This window comes from Equus asinus, chromosome 4 (assembly GCF_041296235.1).
Source record: "Equus asinus isolate D_3611 breed Donkey chromosome 4, EquAss-T2T_v2, whole genome shotgun sequence".
Taxonomy (NCBI): Eukaryota; Metazoa; Chordata; class Mammalia; order Perissodactyla; family Equidae; genus Equus; species Equus asinus.
In genome coordinates, this window is record NC_091793.1 from 52,387,552 (window position 1) to 52,408,600 (window position 21,049).

The 21,049-nt window shown below is 35.4% G+C and overlaps 1 protein-coding gene across 8 annotated transcripts in view; it reads right to left on the reverse strand.

Moving 5' to 3' along the window:
• Window positions 1–395: 395 nt before the first annotated feature.
• The window catches only part of NAV3 (neuron navigator 3), a 775,925-nt gene continuing 755,271 nt past the window's right edge, over window positions 396–21,049 (reverse strand). For all 8 annotated transcript variants that reach the window (XM_070507275.1, XM_070507277.1, XM_070507276.1 and 5 more), the window contains 6 exons: window positions 14,797–14,951; window positions 13,680–13,751; window positions 12,923–13,119; window positions 11,820–11,938; window positions 7,555–7,758; window positions 396–3,009 (listed from right to left, as the gene is read on the reverse strand). In XM_070507275.1, the coding sequence (XP_070363376.1) occupies window positions 2,890–3,009; window positions 7,555–7,758; window positions 11,820–11,938; window positions 12,923–13,119; window positions 13,680–13,751; window positions 14,797–14,951 (867 nt within the window). In that variant the 3' untranslated portion in view covers window positions 396–2,889. The remainder of the gene's footprint in view (window positions 3,010–7,554; window positions 7,759–11,819; window positions 11,939–12,922; window positions 13,120–13,679; window positions 13,752–14,796; window positions 14,952–21,049) is intronic.

Consider the following 21,049-nt stretch of genomic DNA (forward strand, 5'->3'; position numbering starts at 1 on the left):
TTATGCTGCTTTAAAATCACCTTTAGCGCTAAAATGTCAAAAGGGAATTTAATGGAATGAAAACAAAGAAACGTTTAATGAGTTGATTTGACTAAGTGGATATCAACATTTTATTTTATATTAATTCTCATTTTATAATTAGGCATTTAGGTAGACTCATCAGAATTTTCTAAAAATATTCAATGAATAAATAACTTTCATTTTAAAAGATATATCTAGTGCCTTCAATTTATTTATTTACTTAAAAGCTATGAAGTCGTTTCTATGAGGTATATAAAATAAAAATTCACACACATCCCTATTGATGGCGCGTTAACAGTGCAAGCAACATTTTAAAGCTTGACACTTCTTGGTGCATAATTATTCAATTTTTCTCCATATATAGACACCACACATTGTTGTCAATAAATAATTACACTTTAATGGCAAAGTAATAATTTAGACAGATACAGGGTGCACATTTGCAAAAAAATATATGCAAGCTGGTTTACAAGCTAGAAGAACAATAAACCAATAGAAAATACATCATCCAGTTAAGTCCATTGACAGCAAGTACTTATTGTTGGGGCTTTACAAAGACTACAAAACTTTGCAGATGATTTATTTCACTGTTTCTGTCTATTTACATGATATGTTACATCAAAAATGTACAAAATATAAAATGTATACAGACAAATGTTTCACAAACTAGTTTAAGTTGTAAACTAGGTGGACCTACTGAGATGTATTGCAGGAATTTCTGTTTATGACCATGTTTGGACTGTGTTTCTCAAAATGGCAGGGAAAGATTAGCAATTTTCTTAGATCTCATATTATACAAGGGCAACTAGTCACTCATCCAGCTACACGTATCGATGTTTCACAACAGATTTGACCCATGTTTGAGGCTTCAAAGTTAGGGTGACAATTCTATGTGCATAAATTCGGTTCAGATTTCCCGGAGGGCTGTAGCACCGTGTAGGACCTATGGAGACTTAGTAACACTCTGAAAACTGCACAGATGTCTTGTGCTGTTAGTGTTCTATAGCAACTGACCCACGGGTGGTCACAGAGAGTAGCACCGATTACACGTCCTGAAAGGAACACGTTTTCACACGCATAGAACAGGTCTACACCATGGCCTAGCCCTTGGGTTTGATAAACTTAAAACCTGTCCTCTGTGTGTGGTGGTAACTTCTCCAATGACCCCGATCAGTCTTCATGCAATCTCTTTAAAGCCTGCCACGACAGATGCACTTTGAGACAGTTTCACTTTTCCAGAAATGGACTGGCTTCAGGTACGGTTTTGAAGCATGCTCACTGTAGCACTGACAGCTCCTGCGTGGTCACAACTGTAAATAGAGGACGGACACACCAGAGAACAACAGCTTTGAGGGGTTTGCATTCTGTATTTGTTTGCAACATACAGGAAATCTCAGCAAGTGAAACACCTCTTAACACCAACAGGATAAAATACAATTTTTTGTGTGTTTGTTTGCAAAATCAATTTGTGCAAGTTTTTAAAATTATTATTTACAATACCTACCCAGTAGACTGTGCAAATCTAACCTTCTTTTACAGTATAAATGCTTCCCCCTCCACAGTGACTTCACTGCTTCAGTGTTCTTTAATGCTGAATTTCTCATGTACAACAATAGCAATCAAAACAACATGCTCAAAACTAATAATAATAATTTAAAAAAAAGAACAGGGGAGGAAAGCCAAATAGTTGTGCTCATGCTGCATCTAGTGCCTCCAGCTCTGCTGGATAACAATTCAAAATCTCCCACCTTCTAAACTCTCTCACCTAGGACTGGATGGAATTTAGCCACATGTCTTAGCTTTTAAGTGACAGTCAAAGAGGGTTTCTGGGTTACTTGAATATTTTGGAGGATAGGCAAAGCAATCTATTCACAAGGTAAAAATACTGATCTTTCTCCTATCCATTTCTTAAAAAAAAAAAAGATATATAGAGATGAGGCTACTGTGTTAACTCGTGTTGCTTGGTTGTAAATGAAAAGACGGTGGAAATTACCAGTGGTTTAGGACTTAAACCGGCTGTTAAACTCTTGTAGAAATCTGTTTTAAGGCAGCGAGACAGCACCATAGGAAATGTTCCTTCTTTCACTGAAAAGGCTCAAACAAATGAAGCCCTAAAAAAGCCTTTTGTCAGTGTTGACTAATAATTGGTATAAAACTCTTGTTAAAGGAGTGGGCAGGTGGTTTAAAAAGACCACTGTGGTAAAAATAACCTTATAAAACCTGGGACTCTTACACTAAAAAGTTGGTGGAGCACATCATGTGAACATGGCAGTTAAGAATTAAATTGGCACTTCTCCAGCTTGCCACAGTAGTGTTTTTCTGGTGGTTGCACAATTCCATTTGTGCTTACAGAGGACTGGCCTCTTGGCTTTGTTTTGGAATGGGGTTAGCGCACAACACAAACACTACTGGAGCCCTGTGACCAGCACCATGTGGCACAAAGGAGGTTGGATGGATCAGAAGAATGGACCCTGCCTGAGGAGAACAGCCCCTCAGAGGAAAGAAAGGAAGGGACAAAAAAAGGTCTGCATTGTAAACTTTTAAAGAGGAAAAACATAAAGTCCAGTTTGGCTATCCCATGTGCAATCTATTCAGTTGCCCTGTCATTAGGGTCCTTTCCAGTTGATTAACGGAGCCTTATATCATTCCACGGATATAAAAATGCCTAGACATAAAATAAAGGTAAGCTTTCATTTCAATTTAGCATCTTGGCGGTTCAGACTTCCTTCTGCTGCCTCCTTGGAGACCATGACCCAGGGTCAGGGCCCTTGACAGGGTGCTTTCATACTGGCAGTGGTTTCGTGAAAATACCTTACTTTTTAAACATTTTTTAAAAGCATAGTCTTTTCCCCTAACTTTTTTCACCCTCTAGAGGGTAGATTCAAGAGATGACTCCAAAATGTCTTCATGGTGGCTGGTGCTATCGCTGTCACAGCTTTGTGTGCCCGAGTAGTTGGCTGCTTCTTGGAGTTTCATTAGCATATTCATCTGAAGAAAGAAAAAGAGACATCGATGTAGGCAATGATGCATTGAGTAAGCCAGCCTCATAAAATACAGGGCCAGCCCCATAAAATACACTGAGGAACTGTCTCATCCCATCCAAGTGAAACGAGAAAACAATTTTCTATTTTCACTAGTTGCCCCTGGCTCCTACACTATTTCTCTCAAACATGACTATGACACCAAACCATAAGGACAAAATAGGCCCTCTAGGTAACTCTTTTATTTGGGGTTGTGAATGAATACGGCTCCAGCAGGGAGATTGGGAAGGAAACTGTATCACAGCTGGACATCTGGGCTCATTGCTGGAGAGTATGCCAAGCTTCCCAGCTTTTTGGCTGGGAGAAGCAGAAAGCATTGAATGGCAACTGAAAGTCGTGAATGTTCACACACACACAGTCCCTTGGGAGAAGGAGGGGATGGAGTGGAATGAAGCCAGCTGCTGCACACAGCACACCATCTGCTGTTTAGGAGCTGACCTCCAGAGGAGGTGACTGAATGAAGCCGACCATGAGTGTTTGATGAGGGAGAAGGAAAGAACTGCTGTCAAGTTTCTGTTGTAGCTAAATTTCTGGCTAAAATATGATTGATATATCACTGAAAACAAAAACCACCTTCTGGAACAATAGCGGCTGTCTCATGTTTCCCAGCCTTATGGGATACTTGGTAATGTTTGTTCTAGTAAAAGGGACATATGCATGAGAGCACCTGGGGAGAAAGACAGCGAGCATTTCCATGTATTACAAAATAAAAGGCGGCCCCCTCGCTTGGATTTTGATAGACCTGCAGATGCACTGTTAGAGATGGATGTAAAGGGAATGACTGTGTGAAAGCAAACTGTGGATAAATGATTCAACGATTTTAGAAAGCACATAAAAATTGGCACATGTCTTCACGAGGGTATGGACTTGTTTTCTTATCAAGGATTTCTATAAATTTTAATAATCTGTATATTGTTTAATGCATGCTAACTTTATTATTTTATAATCAAAATTGTTCTTTTTTTTTCCAACTTGGAGATATAGGGAATCTGATCCAATAGAAAGGAGAAATCTAAAAAAGGATTCTTTAGTCATATGTTAGGCTACGCATGCTTGTGTGTTCAGTGTAAAATGTCTGCTTAAAAAAATGCTTGTGAAATAAATGATAAACTGGTTATCACCAATTTCAGCAAGAATGCCTTTCTGGCAAAAGAGCTACAGTTATAGCATATTTTAAAGTCATTTAAATATTCTTCAGGACAATATTTCTCAACATAATTTTTAGTCTAACTCTCTGAATTTATTACATCAGCTACATAAGCATACGAAATGAAAGTTTTTGGTGATAACCTCTCAAACCCAGTAAGCCAAAGGCAAACGTTTCCATCAACACACTGTTTCTCTCCCTCCCTCTTCTCTCTCTCTCATACAGAGACAGAGACAGAGACAGACACAGACACACATACGCCTACCTTCATGCACCTTCATACTCCCTCCCTCTTTTCTTAGGTCAATTCTTCCCTCAATAGTAGCTGGCTGTAAGTTCAGGCATTTGGGTGAAGATGATTTGTAAAACAGAACTGTGTTTTGAGCATCCTCCTGATTTACTAAGCGTAGAAATGGTGAAGGGGGTCTGTTTAAAGGGTTATGACTCTATCTCAGTCACAAATGTTTGAAATCACTTGAATGCTGAATGACGTAAAAGGTTTATAGTGTAATACTAATGTTATTAAAGTCTTAATTTTTGAAAATGATGCCATATAGTAAATACATTCCTGTAGAAGTTTCAAATCTCAGATTCATAATGCATACAAGGGATTTTCTTTGCTTTCTCATAGCATTGCTTTGTGCATTCAAATAAAATGAGATTACAAGAGGGAGGTAAGGTCACAAATGATTCAAGAGTCACTGGGATAGAACATTATTCTCTACAAAAATATTTCCCTCCTCTCTTCTCCTCTGCTTCTTCCCCATACCCATGGTCATAAATATAATGTCTATCATTTGTAACACCTTGGTCAGGTCCTTATCCTCTCTGGTATTTACAAATCTGCTAGACTCCCAGCCTCCATCCTTTCTCCTTCAATCTGTCCTCTATTCTACTACAAAGTGATCTTTATAAACTGCAAATCTAACCAGGTAAGTCCCCTGCTCAAAAACATTTGGTGGCTCCCCATTGTCTATGAGATAAAGTTCTAACTTCCTACAATGATAAACAAGTCTTGGCATGATCTAGAAATTGTAGACTTCTATAGCTTTAATTTCTCCTGCTCCTTTTGTCCTAGTCCCACCAATTTGTATACAGCTCCCTAAATTCATCATCTTTATTATACTGTCCCATGTTTCACCTGCTGTTTCCTTAATTTTGGGTTTTCTTATCCAACTACATGGTGAACTTCTATTCATCCTTCCAGACCTAGCGCAAGCGTCTCCTCCTCTGTGAAGCTTCTCCTAATCACTTCCTCAATGGACTCATAACTTTACCTAGTATGTACCTCTATCATTATTTTACTATAATTATATTGGTAGATCTCTCTTTCTACTACTGGACTGTGAGCTTCTCAAGATCAAAAACAGTATCTTATTTATATCCTGAACACCAAGTCTTAGTCCTAACTATATATTTATTACCTATTAACATTTATTTAATGAACAATGAATTTGTTGATGATGAATACACATTGTATTTTTAAAACACAGTGAGATGTGCCAAAAACTTGCATCCTTGTTCAGATTCAAAAACATATTTCTGACATTAAACCTAATATTTCTGATTTAGATTAACTGTAAACATATTTTTATCTTAGTCAGAAATTATAGAAATATAGAGAAATAGAAGCAGATATAGAGAAAACATTTACTTTCCTCTCAGAATGTGCCTGATCCAAAGATTTATTTTTAGATGATGTCTTTTGCCATTTAACGTGTCACGTATCATAACCTCCTGTTTCTTAAGCTGTTTAGTTGAGTAGAAGATTAGGAGTCAGAGATTTATTTAATTCCAATTCTCACTCAGAATGGGAAACTCTGGCTCTCTTTTCTGTACTGGAAGACAGGAGCATTCAGAGCCAGAGAAAAGAGTGCTGGATGGGTTTAGCTGTGGGAATTGGGAAAGTTAAGGGCATCCCCTAAGGGTCCCATACTTTACCGAGTAACTCTCAAAACAAACTCTATAAACACCTCTCCCTGCACGGAACAGTCACAGCATATCAAAACTGCAGAGGGAGAACTAGAATTTATTTAAAAAGTCAGACGAAATAACCCATACTTACACCCTAAGGCTTATATTTACTCTATTAAATTTTAACCATCCTATCAACAATTATTTAGCGTATACTCACGATTATGCTGGATTCAAACCAATCCCACACCACTACTGTTAATTTCTAACTATGTATGAGCTAAAGGGCCAGGTACCTGTTACAAAAATATAAGTCCAGGCCCATAACGAGATTGTAGTTTAGAACCAAAGTCCTATATAGAAGGTCCCAGGACTCTAGGAAGTCTATGCACACACTTCAATGACTTTATGAACCCTTTGAAATAGCATGCAAAATGTTCTGTGTCTGCATTTTGCTGGGGAAAGGATCTTGAAAATTAATCAGATTGTTTACACGTAACCGGCAAAATGTTAAGAACGATCAGCCGAGACGAGGATGAGGTATACAAGCTGGGGTTGTGGAGGTAATGATATTTCCTAAAATATCAAGTCATTTTATGTTCTTGGGCATAGTCATAGGTTATGGTTTTTAATCATTTCCTGTTTCATTTGTTTAAGTAACAAAATGGGCTTTATTTCACTATCTCTTCTTTCTGTATTTGTTGTATAAGTCCAATGATTTCTTTAGTCATAGAATGGTAAGCTACTAAACATGTTACATTTGATACCAATCCATAGAAAGTCATCCATAAAAATAAAAAAAAAATACATTTAAAAAAGTATTTTTCCTAATACATCATGTACTTAATATTTTCAGGGTACTAATACTTTGGAATTTTATCGACTTTTATTAAACCATACATGATTGTAAATTGAGCAAGTCAGGGAGAATAACTTCTCTTTGATTTCCAAGAGAGTCTATTCTTCATCACTGTAGGCAACAGGAGACTCATTCTAAATCTAGTCAAATTAGTTGATATATGTAAAATATTCTTTAGTTCTTTAAGTATACATTAGATTATATTCTTTTGGTTTTTCACTTAAGAACAAAATTCAGTTTTCTTTAAATACCTAGTAAAACTTATGCACTGTTTAAAATTTATTTATTTACACAATTTTCTGCATGATAAGGGAAAAATTAAGGTCACAGAGTTAAGGCCTGGTTTCAGTGTTTCTTGATTATTTTTAAGCATGCAAATTTGATCTTTCATTTTAAGAATTTCACCCAGTGAAAGCAGGCCAAAAGAAGAAGAGTTAAAATTGAGTATAAATATCAGGAAAGTCCCAAATAGTGTCTAGGATAACCAATATCTTTGATACAAATGACTAAATATTAACAACTACGCTCTGTAGTCATGATTATATAGGAAGAATCAAACATCAGCTTCTTACCAGGGGATCCCCCTCTGTGTCAGTTTGTGGAATGTGCTTTGAGGTTGTGGCTTCCTTAGTGGATATGCAGCCCTCATATCCAACATCTTCTGGTCGCAGCTGAAGTAAAGCTGGGCCCTCCTGAGGCAGAGACGCTGAGCTCCATGGGTATGTATCAAGTACCCACTTTGAGGGATCTTCCCAAGGGGCACGTTTCCCATACATCTAAGAGGTGATCACATATTTAGCACATATAAAATACATTTCTATTCAGTAAAACAGGCGACTACTAACTGAGTGATTCCTTTGCTCATTGAGTTCTTATGAGGCTTTTGAGGGAATTAAAGGGTAATATATAATATACAATTTTGCAAATTTTAAACATATGTCTGTCCATGCAGTTCACTTTAAATTGAAGGCTGGACAAAGTGAAGCTGACATCTGGGATAGGTGATCAGCATCTGGGGGAAAGGGTAAGGGGGGCTTATTTTAAATACATGTTGAAATGACTCCCCACATTTATCTTGATTAGTAATTTTACAAACCAAAAGAAAACTCAAAGTTGAGAAAGAAAAGTGCTAGTTTTGGAGAACTGAAAAAAGCCACACTTGACTCTAAGTAGAGTTCTCTATTAACGTGCACTTTGGAAAGATGATGAATAAAAGAAAAGAGACTTCGTTTTTCTCTGTCTAGTTCACTCTACTCAAACTTTCTTTGAGAACAAGAATACTTTCTCTGACAAGCAACTTCCTCAGATTAACACCCTCTAATGATCTCATTCCTTCCTGTAAAAGCTCTTTTTAGATGTTTATTTATAAGACTACTAGTAAAAGAGGAGGGAAAAATGGGAAATGGAAGCGTCAACATTGTAAGGACTCAAATGAAGGGAAAAAGTCAATATGGAAGTGATGATAAAGCTAGTTAAAGTACTGGTAGCAGAGTAGAGGGAGAAGATGAATCCAAGAGATGTTAAAAAGTTTTTCAGCTGGAAGCAAAGCCAAAACCAAACTAGGAAAGGCACACTGAAGAGAGCGAGGTGGATGGAACTTTGTCAATAAGCACAAGGCCACAGACAGACAGAAAGAAAAGTTAAAATTAACAGAAGAGGGCAGTAAGAGGGGAATATTAGTTCTTTAATGTACTTCCCCTTCGGCTTGACCTGCTCCACTGAGGGCAATCCTGGTTACTAGGTGCATATGTGGTCCCAGATGGCATTCTGTGAGGTGTCCTATGTGGCTTGCTGTGGTTCAGTGAGACAAAAGCAAAATGGTGGACACTGACACCATGAAAGGTCCATGAGCTGCCTTAGGATTGCCTTTTGGGTTTCTCCTGGAGAAGTTGTATGAGGTTGTGGCAGCCTTGCCTTAAAAAAAAAGTTCAAGTCCTGCTATCTCTCTATTTACATAGGAGATGATGGCAGGAGTAGAAATCATTAGATTTTTTTTTCATAGTTCTGTTGTTTTGGAGCAGAAGTTTTCTCTTAATTAAAAACCTACTTTATAGAGAATTTAAAACATTGCTTGCTATACTACTTAAACTAATTGAAGAAAAATGTGCAATTCTTGGAAAGCAAATGTTATAAAAAGAACATGAAAGTCTACAATCAACTGATGCCAGCCTTTTGAGGAATCATCAAGGACAGTAAAACTGAAGGTGACCAATAAAAAGCTGTGTAGGCCCAATTCTCTATTTCAGAGTAAAACAGATACTATAGAAAAAGAATTGAAAGAAGAGACATTTAAACAGTCAGAATGAGATGAGTTGATTGCTGACATTTTAAGAAAAATAGAATCACCAGAATCAAAACCAAAATCCACTGCATCACTAGTGTTTTTTCCAACTAGAACATCTGGCAGAGAGTAGTCTCCATATGGTTCCTCACCAAAGCATTGGCCTTCATTTGAAAAGAGATTTTTCTGTTTCTCTCAAAGCAGATTTTCATCTTTGCCATCAGGCTTTGTTTCTCCACCTCTTGCTCCAATGAAGGTTCTTTTTTGTCAGTAGATTCAAGAGAATGGTTCATGACATATGTGATTCCTTTCCTTCCTGCCTCTCTAGAAGGCATATGTGGACCACTCAGGGAAAATCACCTGCTGATGGACTTATGGGTAAGCACATCTTTCAGCAGCAATGAGAATTGTCTATCTACCAAAAGGTCTTCCTTTCCATCTCTCCTATGTGCTAGATTTTCTCCCCACATTTCCTAGATCATGGTTGAGTCAGCCTTCACATTAAACACCCAGAACCATAGCAAGACACTTGAGACATTTTCATCCCTCTTCAAAAATAATTTTGAAGTATCTCTCAGCTTTAGTTGGGGAAACTGGTATTACTTCAGTGATTATACTTTTGCCCAAATGGAAGATTTATAGAATTATAATTCTCTGGATAGTGTTTTATAAATAATATTAATTTAAATATAAAATGAACTCATTCACCTTTTAAAAATGAGATGTAATGAAACTAAGCATGTTTAGGTATTATTGTTTTTGACTTTTTAAAAAGCTTCTTTTTCTATCTATGTATTAGCAAACAAATGTGAAATAAGAAGAATTTCATATATAAAGACTTGGATAACAGTTTATTAATACTGAAACTGTATCTAGAGAACAAATAGTTCATTAAACATTAATTTTAAAATTATGAATATTATTAACAAAATTTCATAAATTTTTTTGTATAAATGATTGAAATTCAGAAACTCAACCCACACCTTAGGCAGCATAATAGTTTTAGAGGAATCCTGAAAAGTGATATATATGCTATACTTGAAAAATAAAAACCTTTGGTATAGTGTTTTATTTTGTTGGAGGCATTTTCTGGGGCTAGATTTTTTCATACCCTTAAAAAGATGAAATGGGTTATTTAAATCTGGTGTGGAACCAACTGATAGCATTCTTCATGATCACTGTTATCTCTGAGTGTTCTGAGCATCCTCATAATATCCACCATGTTTACCAGCTCCATTGTGATAGTTCTAAACATTGTCATACCATTCTACTAGGTGAGAAGAATATGAAGGTGAAAAGAAGGTGAAAGGAGGTGAAAGGAAGGAAAATAGATAACCAGTTTTTAAATTTTTTTTGGAGAGGAAGATTCTCCCTGAGCTAACATCCATTGCCAATCCTCCTCTTCTTTTTCCTCGAGGAAGATTAGCCCTGAGCTAACATCTGTGCCAGTCCTCCTCTATTTTTTGTATGTGGGATGCCTCCACAGCATGGGTGATGAGAGGAGCAGGTCCACACCTGAGATCTGAACCTGCGAACCCAGCTTGTGAAAGGAGAGCACGCAGAACTTTAACCACACAGCCACACAGCTGGCCCCAGATAACCAATATTTTAAACAGTAAAACAAAGACTTGACACAGTATTGCAGATGACAAAACGTGAAAAGCATAAACTATATCTTAATTCTAGTAGCAATTGTAATAACCAGAAATAGAGATGCCTAAGCAAAAACTGCCCAAACCTTGGCCGAGCTATTGAAAAGGAGATTGGATGCTTCTACAATAAGTTGGGTGATTATGTAACACAAATCTTATAGATTCATCCTTGAGTTTTGTAATTCTACAGTTCCATTAAATTTCCACTCCAATTTAAGGAAATAGCAAGACTGAAGGGAAAGTGATAATATATTTTGTTGAAGAAACAGAGTTTTCTTATTAAGTGATATATTTTGACTTTTTAGTTAAGAGTAAATAGAAGGGCTTGTTGCAGGGCCTTACAATGTAAGGTAGATGAGAGGAACAGCAGAGATGCCGCTAAACCAACCTGTCTTGGATAAAAAAATCACCTGCCTTAGAATTTAGCACACTCCCTCCAAAATAGTAAGGGATCTTGCAAGTGATGTTAAAGGGCTTCAACCAACAAAACTGAAACAGGGAATGTATAAACAAATACTTCTTGTTGCAAATTATATGATAAGAGGATAAATGATCAAGGTCCATGTAAACATGTTTGTATTATAAGATGTAGAGTATAATATTATAAGATGTACAATTCGCTAGATATCTAATAAGAGCAGTCTTGTAAACACCAGTGGCAATAAAATTGGCCTTAAATGTGTAGTTGTTGGAATAATTGTGCTTTCTCTTTCTCCTACATATTTCTTCTCAGAACAGGAAAAAGTATTGTATACTAGTCGCTTTTTAAACTTTACCACAATATTTACATAATTAACACCTTTAGTTTTCTGCTTATACCCAGAGAAATGAATGGCTTTTCTTTTAAAAAATGATGATTTTTTTTGCTGTTTTTTTAAACAGTAAAGAATATTGAGTACTATACCTGAAGACCTTCTCTCACTGCCTCCAGAATATAAGGTACCAAAGAATAGTTCCAGAGATCCATGAACCACACTCTAGAACCTTCTACATCCATGGGGCAAGGAAGGAAAAGTCGGGGACCTGAGCAGAAACAAATAAAACATTTTTGAGAACCATTATATTTAGTAATCTAAACACATATTTAGACACTATTTGGGGGAAATTAGTATATTTCTTGCAGGATTCTTAGAAAAGTATAATCTTAGCCAGCTTGATTATTATTAAAGTATATTTTACTGAAGATCCAATCTCCCAGACTCTCTTTTCTTTTTATACTAAAATCTTAATCCAAAACATAACATATTAAAATTAGAAGAAATCTTAAAGGTCATAATCCAGTCAACCTGTCTCATTGTACAAATGATAAACCTGTGCTGAAATGAACTGCCAAATAAAACTATGTCATTCTTTACAGAAGTGGTACTCAGTCTTGGTCTTCTGATCCCAAATGTAGAATTCTTATTTCTAATTCACACTGTGTCTTTAGTGAGTATGTCTTTATGATCCATAACAATAGGGAAAGGACTTTTATACATGCAACTTAAGAATGGTTACAAAAGTAAACATCTTAATGCCAACTAAAGAGAAATAATTCAAACAATTTTGTCTTCAGGAAAAATATAAAACACCTAAATTATCCATAAAACACTTAAATTATCTCTAACACTTAAATATTCTCTCACAGCTATATTTGACGCGAGCCATTAGTTAAAATTTGTTTTTTTTCCTTCTTTTTCCCAAAGCCCCACAGTACATAGTTGTATAAACAAGTTACTTGAAACAGATACAACTTACTTCAAATGGTTATCAGATTTTTTAGATTTTTATTTGCATTAAATATTTGACATCAGTAGGATAAACCATAAATGTTAGAAAAAATGGATCTAATTGGAGATACAAAGCTTAGAAGAAGGCAAACCTTCAGAAGGGATAAAAAGAAAGCTTAAATCTTGGGAAGCTTGAAAAACATTAGCTCCACTTGTTATTTTCTACCATCCAATCTGGCCATCTTTACCATGGACTCTTCGTTCCTGGAAAATAGCATATTGCAATTTTGGAACTCACCAATGGTAACATCAGAAGAACTGTGTGTTTCCAAAAAACTGTTGAGATGATGCCATGTCTTAGGAATCCAATCTATAATTTTGACTAGGTCATTATTGCGTATATTCCTTTCAATTTCTATCTCTATCAGTTTCCTTCGAAGATATCTGCCTAAAAAGCCTTTCACTGGTTCTGTGTGGTTTGCACAGAGTACCCACCTATAAAAGAAAAAAGAAAAATCAGCAATCTTTATATAAATTAAATTCTAAGTCCACAGTGATTCTCTTTTCAATATAAAGTAAAAATGTTCCTATTTCAATTGGTGGCCACATTTTAATGACTAAAGGGGTTAGGAGGTTTATTAGCATTGGAGCTATAATGTAACTAACTTTTCTTTTTGAGCTAACGAGAAGCTCATGTGCGTCAGAAGTGAGTGGGAGTGTACACGCTGAGCACTCCTCCGTAGGAGAGTCACAAATCCTGAAATAGGAACTCTCTTCATATTCCTCACACTTAGAAGAAAAGTGCTCTACTTTAGCTGGTGACATAGTGAGCAGGAAAAACATTTCTTTCTTTTTTTTTTTTTTTTAAAGAAACACTTCTGACTACAGGTTGAGGATCACAAAATGTCTTCTTGAAAAAGAGTGTCGGAAGAAGTGAGAATTATTTTCACACCACAGGTCACCACTGGCAGGATTTGTCAATGTACAAATGGAAAAACAACAACCAAAAGCAAACAGAAAGAGTCAGTACAAAAACAAATTTCAATTTATCTTACCTGAAATTGTGATGCAGCTCTAGATTTGGTGATGAAGATACTCCCTGATTCATTGTTCCAATAATATATGGACTGGAAATAAAAAAAGAATAGAAAATAGATATTATGAACATAAAAGAGATTAATACATTAAAATTGTCTTAGAAAACAATTTAGATAAATATGGATTATTACATGTTAATACTAGGCTTTAAAAGGGTATTTTTCTAATGTTAGGTTGTAAAATGACAAAGATCATTGAACTAGAAGATTTGGGGTTCCAATTTCATCTCTGGTATCCTAGGGGAATCATTTTCCCTCTTTGAGCCTGAGTTTACTCATCCATAAAATAAAAAGTTTAGACAGAATAAGCACAGTGGTCTCATCCTACTCTAACATCTTATGACTCTTACGTTTATAATCAAATTCATTAATAATTTCCACTTTATTGTTTCATGGTTATTTTAAAGGTTCTTAATAACATCAGAGAATTTGTATTCTTGTTACAATGTTTATTTTATGCTAATCTATTTTTAACATTTTTTAAATCTCTTGCAGAGATTAATTGGAATATTGCCACCATTAAAACTAATATAATTATTACATTAGTCCTTATATGTCCTTTCTTTAGAGGCCACGCTAGAGTGCATGTTAAGTTGATTTTTAGACTTTTTTATACCCTAGTTTAACTTTCTGTTTCATTGTAAATAGTTAAAAATAGACTCATTAATGGAGAGAGTTATTTCTGAATGTATTAGATTTATTGCTATAAAAGGTTGAATTTAAACTTTGATATGGACTAAGAATAAAACTAGAGCTCTAAAGCCTCATTCTAGCTCTTAATTTCCCTGCTTCAAATATTCCATCACTGAGACTGGTCTCCCAGACCTTCAGTATATCTGTAGAAGCTAACACCATCAAGTAAATCATGTTTCCATAGAAATGACGGAGACATAGTTGTTGAAGGATAAACAGATGTTCTAAGGAATACATAGGGATCTTTGGAAATATGGTATTAAATTAATAAAGGCTTCTCAAATTAATGGCATCTGTTATAGATCTTGAATAAAGGAATAAGAAAGCAAATTTGATCACCATTTTTTCACATTTCATCACTCAAAATATTTCATAAGCATACCATTTGTTGTATTTACAGTTGAGAAAACCATTGAAGATATCACTCAATGAGCCCACATGATGAAGATTATCAAGAATTATGACAACTGGGAGCTCCACGCCATTATTATCAGCACTGCACTGTTCAGCCAGGTTGGCTAGATACTGTTGCAATTCCTTTAAAAAAATGAAGAAAATAAATACCTCAATGATAAATTTATACCAATGGCAAGTGATTCACAGTTTAGGAACAGCATATTTTGTCTTCCATCCAATGACTCTGATTAAAACTCATAGATCAATCTATTGATATAAAACCTTATTCTACAAAGTAAAAAACATATAACGCTGACAGGATACATTTTTTAAAGGAAAGAGAAAAGCCAGTACAGAATACCTGCAGCAAATACAAATCTGTAAGCACAAAGGCATATTTTACAGTTGTTTTCTCCCCAAAAGAAAAGCAAGAAAAGACCTCTGGATGTGAGCTCTTATGATAAACCACAAATATTGAGACGTCATTCTTGTATTTGGTATTTCAGTGATAAAAGTGGATTTTAGTAAACCTTTTAATTTCAAGTATAGACTAAATCCAAAATGGCACCCCTAAGTTTCCACTAATACTTTAACATTTTAATTCCAATTAATTTCCATGAGGTGAATCTGAAAATTCAGCCCTGGGACTACGACAGAAATGAGTTTATTTATTTATTTGTTTGGTTATTTATTTATTTATAATCTGCATGCAACTGCTGTAAATTTAAACAAAGATAAAATTTGTTATATTTCACTGGGTCACTTGACATTAGTGTTTAGCATTTCTTGAGCTTCTTTGTTCTTTTATAGGTATTATTCATTTCTAATAGCTTTTAATCTAAATATGACAACCAGTTCACTGATTGACTGCTCTCACAGATGGGTAGGCCAGGAAGATAATTAGTTTCTTAGAATTATCCTAATCAGTAAGAGCATTTCCATAATATTTTCATATTTACAATGACATTTTCGATTTGTAAAACTTGCTCAGGGTTAAAAAACAATTCCATGATCCCAATTTCTGCCAGCCAGGTAAATAGATGAACCACTCACGCTAGATGAAGCCTCCCTATGTCTATAATACCACTTTTAGAACTAAAAGTAGAAAGGAGTAAACAACAATGGCCAAGATTTCGAGGTATTTAGTAATATATTCATTTAAGTTCAAATAAAAAATATATTAAAGAACTAATGCACTATTTATCTTATATTGAGCAAAGTCACATAGAATAAATATTGCCTAAATCAGAGAATACTGAAAAAATATGTTTAAACTGGAGAATATTCTGGAGCATTTCAATTATCTTAGGAGAAAAAATGGAATTTATGTCAATAATGTAGCTATATTAAGTCACTCATTCATTTATAAAATATTCACTGTCTATCTACCATGTTCATGGCACTAGACCAAGTCTTAGGGCATACAAAAATAATGATGCATTATTCAAGTAAGTTTAACATTTATTGTGAACTGAATCAAATACTTTTCTGAGCATAGGGGTTAAAAAGGATAATCAGACTGTCTCTCCTTGCAGGCTTTGAGTTCTCACATTAGGGACTGAAATTTAAATATGATAAATCATTTGAATATAATGTCCTAGTGTATTAGGAGCTATGAGAGGTCATGGGAGAAGATTTCGCCTAGCTGGTGGGTGTCAAGGAAAGCTTTCTGGAGGAGGTAATGCCAGAGCTTGGGAGGGTAGTAGGCACACACATAACTAATAAACTTACGAAATGCAATGTAAAACATTCCATGAGAGAGGTTAAAGGAAGGATGTGGCCTATCAGAGGGAAAATGATTAATTCCAACTGGGGAATCCTGATGGACTTCATAGGGAGATAAAATTTGAGATGGATTTTGAATAATGAGTAGAATTACAAATAGTAAGTATGTAGTTATTTATTCTTTCAACACACCTTTAGCAAGCATGTACTATGTGGCAGGTACTCTTGCATCAAGGATTCAGAGATTATTTCTATATTCCAGGAACTTAGAGTTGATAAACAGAAAGGCAGGTCAACAAGTAAAACTCCAATAGTGTTGTAAGTGAAATGCACAAAACACTATAGGGAAGCTCTTAAGTTTCCCTAACTAACACAGTCTTAAGGTTCAGAGAACAACAGGTTACAGGGCGGAGGTGGGGGGGAATTATTGAAGTTCAAGTAATAAAGAGTAAAAGCTGGAAGGTATGAGTATATGATGTATTTGAGGAAATAATAAGTGTTGTTGCAGGAGAAATGGTACATGGTAAGGTGGTCACAATGAAAGAGAAAATAGAAAAGACTTTAAATCTATGCAGAGGAATTTGGATTTTACTATAAAAACAACTGTGAACCATTGATATGTTTGTTTTTCAGTAAAGGAGAGCAATTTATTTATGAAATGTGAAGGATATGATGAAGAATTAGAAATGGAAAAAGCATTCAAGAAGCATACTGCTCAGAATCGAAGGTTAAGCACATATAACTATGACTATAATTCACAATAAAAAATAATACAGTACTTCAAAAACCTATACAGTAAAGATTTTGTTCAGAGCCTATAGAGACTACTTGTAGCTGCTCAGAAAGACATTCTGGTGGCAGTATTATTTTCTAATAACCCTTTATTTTTAAGATTAGGTAATGTTTTGATGCTTAAACATGGAAGAAGAGCTTTCCAAATAGAGGGAGAAGAACAAACAAAGGCAGAAACACAAAAATATGATATTCATGCAGGAAAGAACTAGTAATGTATGTTTTGTCAATATAAATAGTGGTAAATAAATTGGAAAGAAAAGTTTGCAACCTTAAATAATTGGTAAGGTTCCTGGACTTTTCCTATTGGTAAGGAAGAAACATGGAATGTACAGGGAATATGAATAACGCAGTCAGAATCATGACTTCAAAGAGTGATAAGTATATTGTAAAGAAGGAAGAAAAACCAGTCAAGAGGATACTGAAATTATTGAAGCCATGAGATACTATGGGACTCAATAGGGATAGAAGTGCGGGAAGATTTTTGATCTAGTGCAAGAAAGTAATGGGAAAACATTGCAAAATTTTAATGTGGTCAGATTTTAATTATGAAAAGATAGTCTATGTTCCATGAAGTGAAAGAAGAAAGACAGGACGAGAGGGAAGGGAAATTTAATGGAAGTTGTGAATCAAGCAGTTAGAAAACAATTGCTATAGTCCAATTGATAGAGTGTTAATTTGGGGGAAGTGGTGGTAGTAAAGATAGATGGAAGATGGATTTATGATATAATTCAGAGTTGAAATTACCATTCCTAGACATGTATATTTATGTTAATAGAAACATATTTGTAAGCTAATAGAAAGGTTGACTATATGGGAGATTAGGCATGGCTAACAGTATCCAGTTGGAGTCCACACAGGATGAAAGCAGGGGAGTCATCCAGATGAGACCAGAAGTGGGAGAGAACAGAATGTTGGGGAATATTTTCATCTACTGGTAGGTGAAGAAAGAGAGCAGTGAGTGAAAGAGACTGAAAAGGAGCTTACTAGAGAGTAGGGAAGAAGCAAGGAGAGAATGATAATCATGCAAATTAGAAGAATTTCTAGAAAGGGGAGATCAATTATAGCAATTTGCTATACATAAGCAAAAAAAGAGAGAGAGAGAGAATGAGAGAGAGAAAAGAAGCAAAGGGCATTGAATTTGGTAATTAAGAAATGACTGGGAGATCATTGGAAAAGTAGGGACGGTAGATTCTAGTATGGGTCTCTCATCTTGAGAAGGGTGGGAGATCCTTCTGGGAATGTAATGAAAGCTATGGAGCAGTCACAAGTAGAAATAGGCATACACAAACAGTTGTGTCATATAACTCAAGAGTTTTTCTGAGACCCCTTTGAAATCATGATTTCCCTATCCCCATTCTAGCTTAATTGTGGTAAAATCTTAGATTGAAGTATTGATGCCTTAGCATTAAAAGTTTCATGGCCAAGATTAATCAGTAGAAGAAAAGAGGTATATCTACCAGATGGACATTGATAGTGAGACAAATCCCATACTCTGAAAATATGCACAGAACACAGCAGTTATATAAAAACTGTTGATCATTGCTTTCTCTGGTTTTGACTCTAGACACACTATAAATGAATCTGCCAAGTCCAGTTTTCTGATCTTTTCAGCCTAACATTCCAAGTGGCTTCAGCTGGCCACATATTCTTTACCAAATCCATCTCTGGCTTCTGGGCCCGCTGCATCAAATGTCACAAATGTAATTGTTTATGTTTACTGCTCTCAATCAAAATATTTCAGCTGGCAGCTTGAGGGAGGGCTTGAAGAGTGGAAGAGGGACAGAATGGAAAATGCAGAGGTACCAAAAGCATGGAATGATACTTTTTTTCATTTGATGGTTTATTGTTCAATGATTTTGAATCATAAGTCCTTTTCTGGCTATCTCTTCAGTGCTATCTATGGCATTGCATAAAGCACGTCAACAATTACACAGCTCCGTTTCTCAGGGAAACGATTTGTTCTTTCATGCATCATTCACACTTTACTTTAGTAAGTGTACAGTGTTAGCAGCTATCCCTCACACAATCTCAACTTGTCATCCCTATTCCTTTATGCCATTCTCACTTACCACCCCCACCAAAAAAAGAAAAAAAAACTAGTGTGGATTCTCTGACAATTTGGCAAGAATTGGCCAAATTCTCTGGCAACAACTCTGTATCCAACATTACTGACAGCTCATTCACATCTTACAAACATGAAGAATTAATAAACATTCGTTTGTTGTATTTTGTGTTTTCTTGATGCCGAATGCCATGTGATTTGTCCAAGGGTTTCTTCCTATTACTGTTTCCTAGCATCATTAGTTCTGTCCAAACACTCTAGTCAATGTTTTATCTTTCATTATTTTGTAATAACAAAAATTAAACTGACCTAATAATGGCACAAGTTATTTTATTCTGAAAACGTAGAAAATTAGAGTGTTGGAAATATTTGATCAAAAAAATTTAACGATACTCATATGATATTGATTAAAAACATCTCTGAGCACTAAACATTTTTTAACTGAAATGAAAAGAACTTAGAGAGGCAAATTTTATAATCAATGTAAATTAACCTACTTTATTTTAGCATGTTAAACTACATCCTAATGAAGCCCAAATCAATCTGTTTGATTCAAAACTTGATTTTAAGTGATTTCCAACTTTATCAAAATGCCTTGGTTTTCATTAATAAATCTACTCTTCTCCTATTTTCCAATCACTTGTTTTCTCATAAAGGAAGTAACTTCTAAAGAGTTCCGTTACATCAACATTGAGGAAAAACCAAGAATACTGAGGATGATTAAGAGACATCAACCCTTTCACCATTTTTGCTGAAAAGAAGAAGAATTGTGTTAAAAATATTTTAATAAAGATATGAGGAGACCCAGAATTAACAGGAGGTATTAAACATGCAGGCTGAAGCAAACCAACAATTGTGCTCTTCCCACTTCTGCTCAGAGAGGAGTCAAATACTCTGCCTTAGGTTCCATGTCTCTCTAGTTGAAATGAAAATGAGTGGTTCAATTACAATTCGAATAGGGCTGAGTTCCAAGGAAATATTCAGAATTTGTGTGCTATATTTATTTGTCTTTATAAGATGTCTCATGATGCTTTATATACATCTTTGTTCTCTTATAAAACTTCAAATAAGACCATTTTCAACAAAGGTCTTTGCGAGTGTGTGTGTGTGCGCGTGTGTGTGTGTTTAGAGGGAGTTGTCTGTATGGGTCTTGTGTATTTGTGTAGGAAAACTTCTTGGGAGTAAAGGGCTGTAATTAATAACTGCAGACAACACACTGTGCGTGCTACTTGTAGTATTTTCTCTCCCTCTCTCCCTTCTCCCTACTTTCTCCTCTCTCTCTCTCTCTCTCTCTCTCTCTCTCTCACACACACACACACACACACACACACACGCAATTAGTCCTTGCCACAACCCTACTATTTTTTCATTTTACAGTGGGGAAAACTAAGGCACAAGGAAATGCAGAGATTGACCTTTGATGCCACAGTTGGTCAGTGAGAGGGAGTTAATGAACCGCTCTATTAAGTTTTTGTTCACTAAGCTATCTATCTGGCTTATTTCAAGAATCCAATAAGTTTGGGTTGCTTTGGGGAGTCATGTTAATTTCTGAAAATTTACAAGCCAGAGGTTTCTGAGAGACTGCATCTGTTCAGATCATCTAACTAGGTTATCTTCAGAAAAATAAAATGACCCAGTATCATCTGGATTCCCTCAA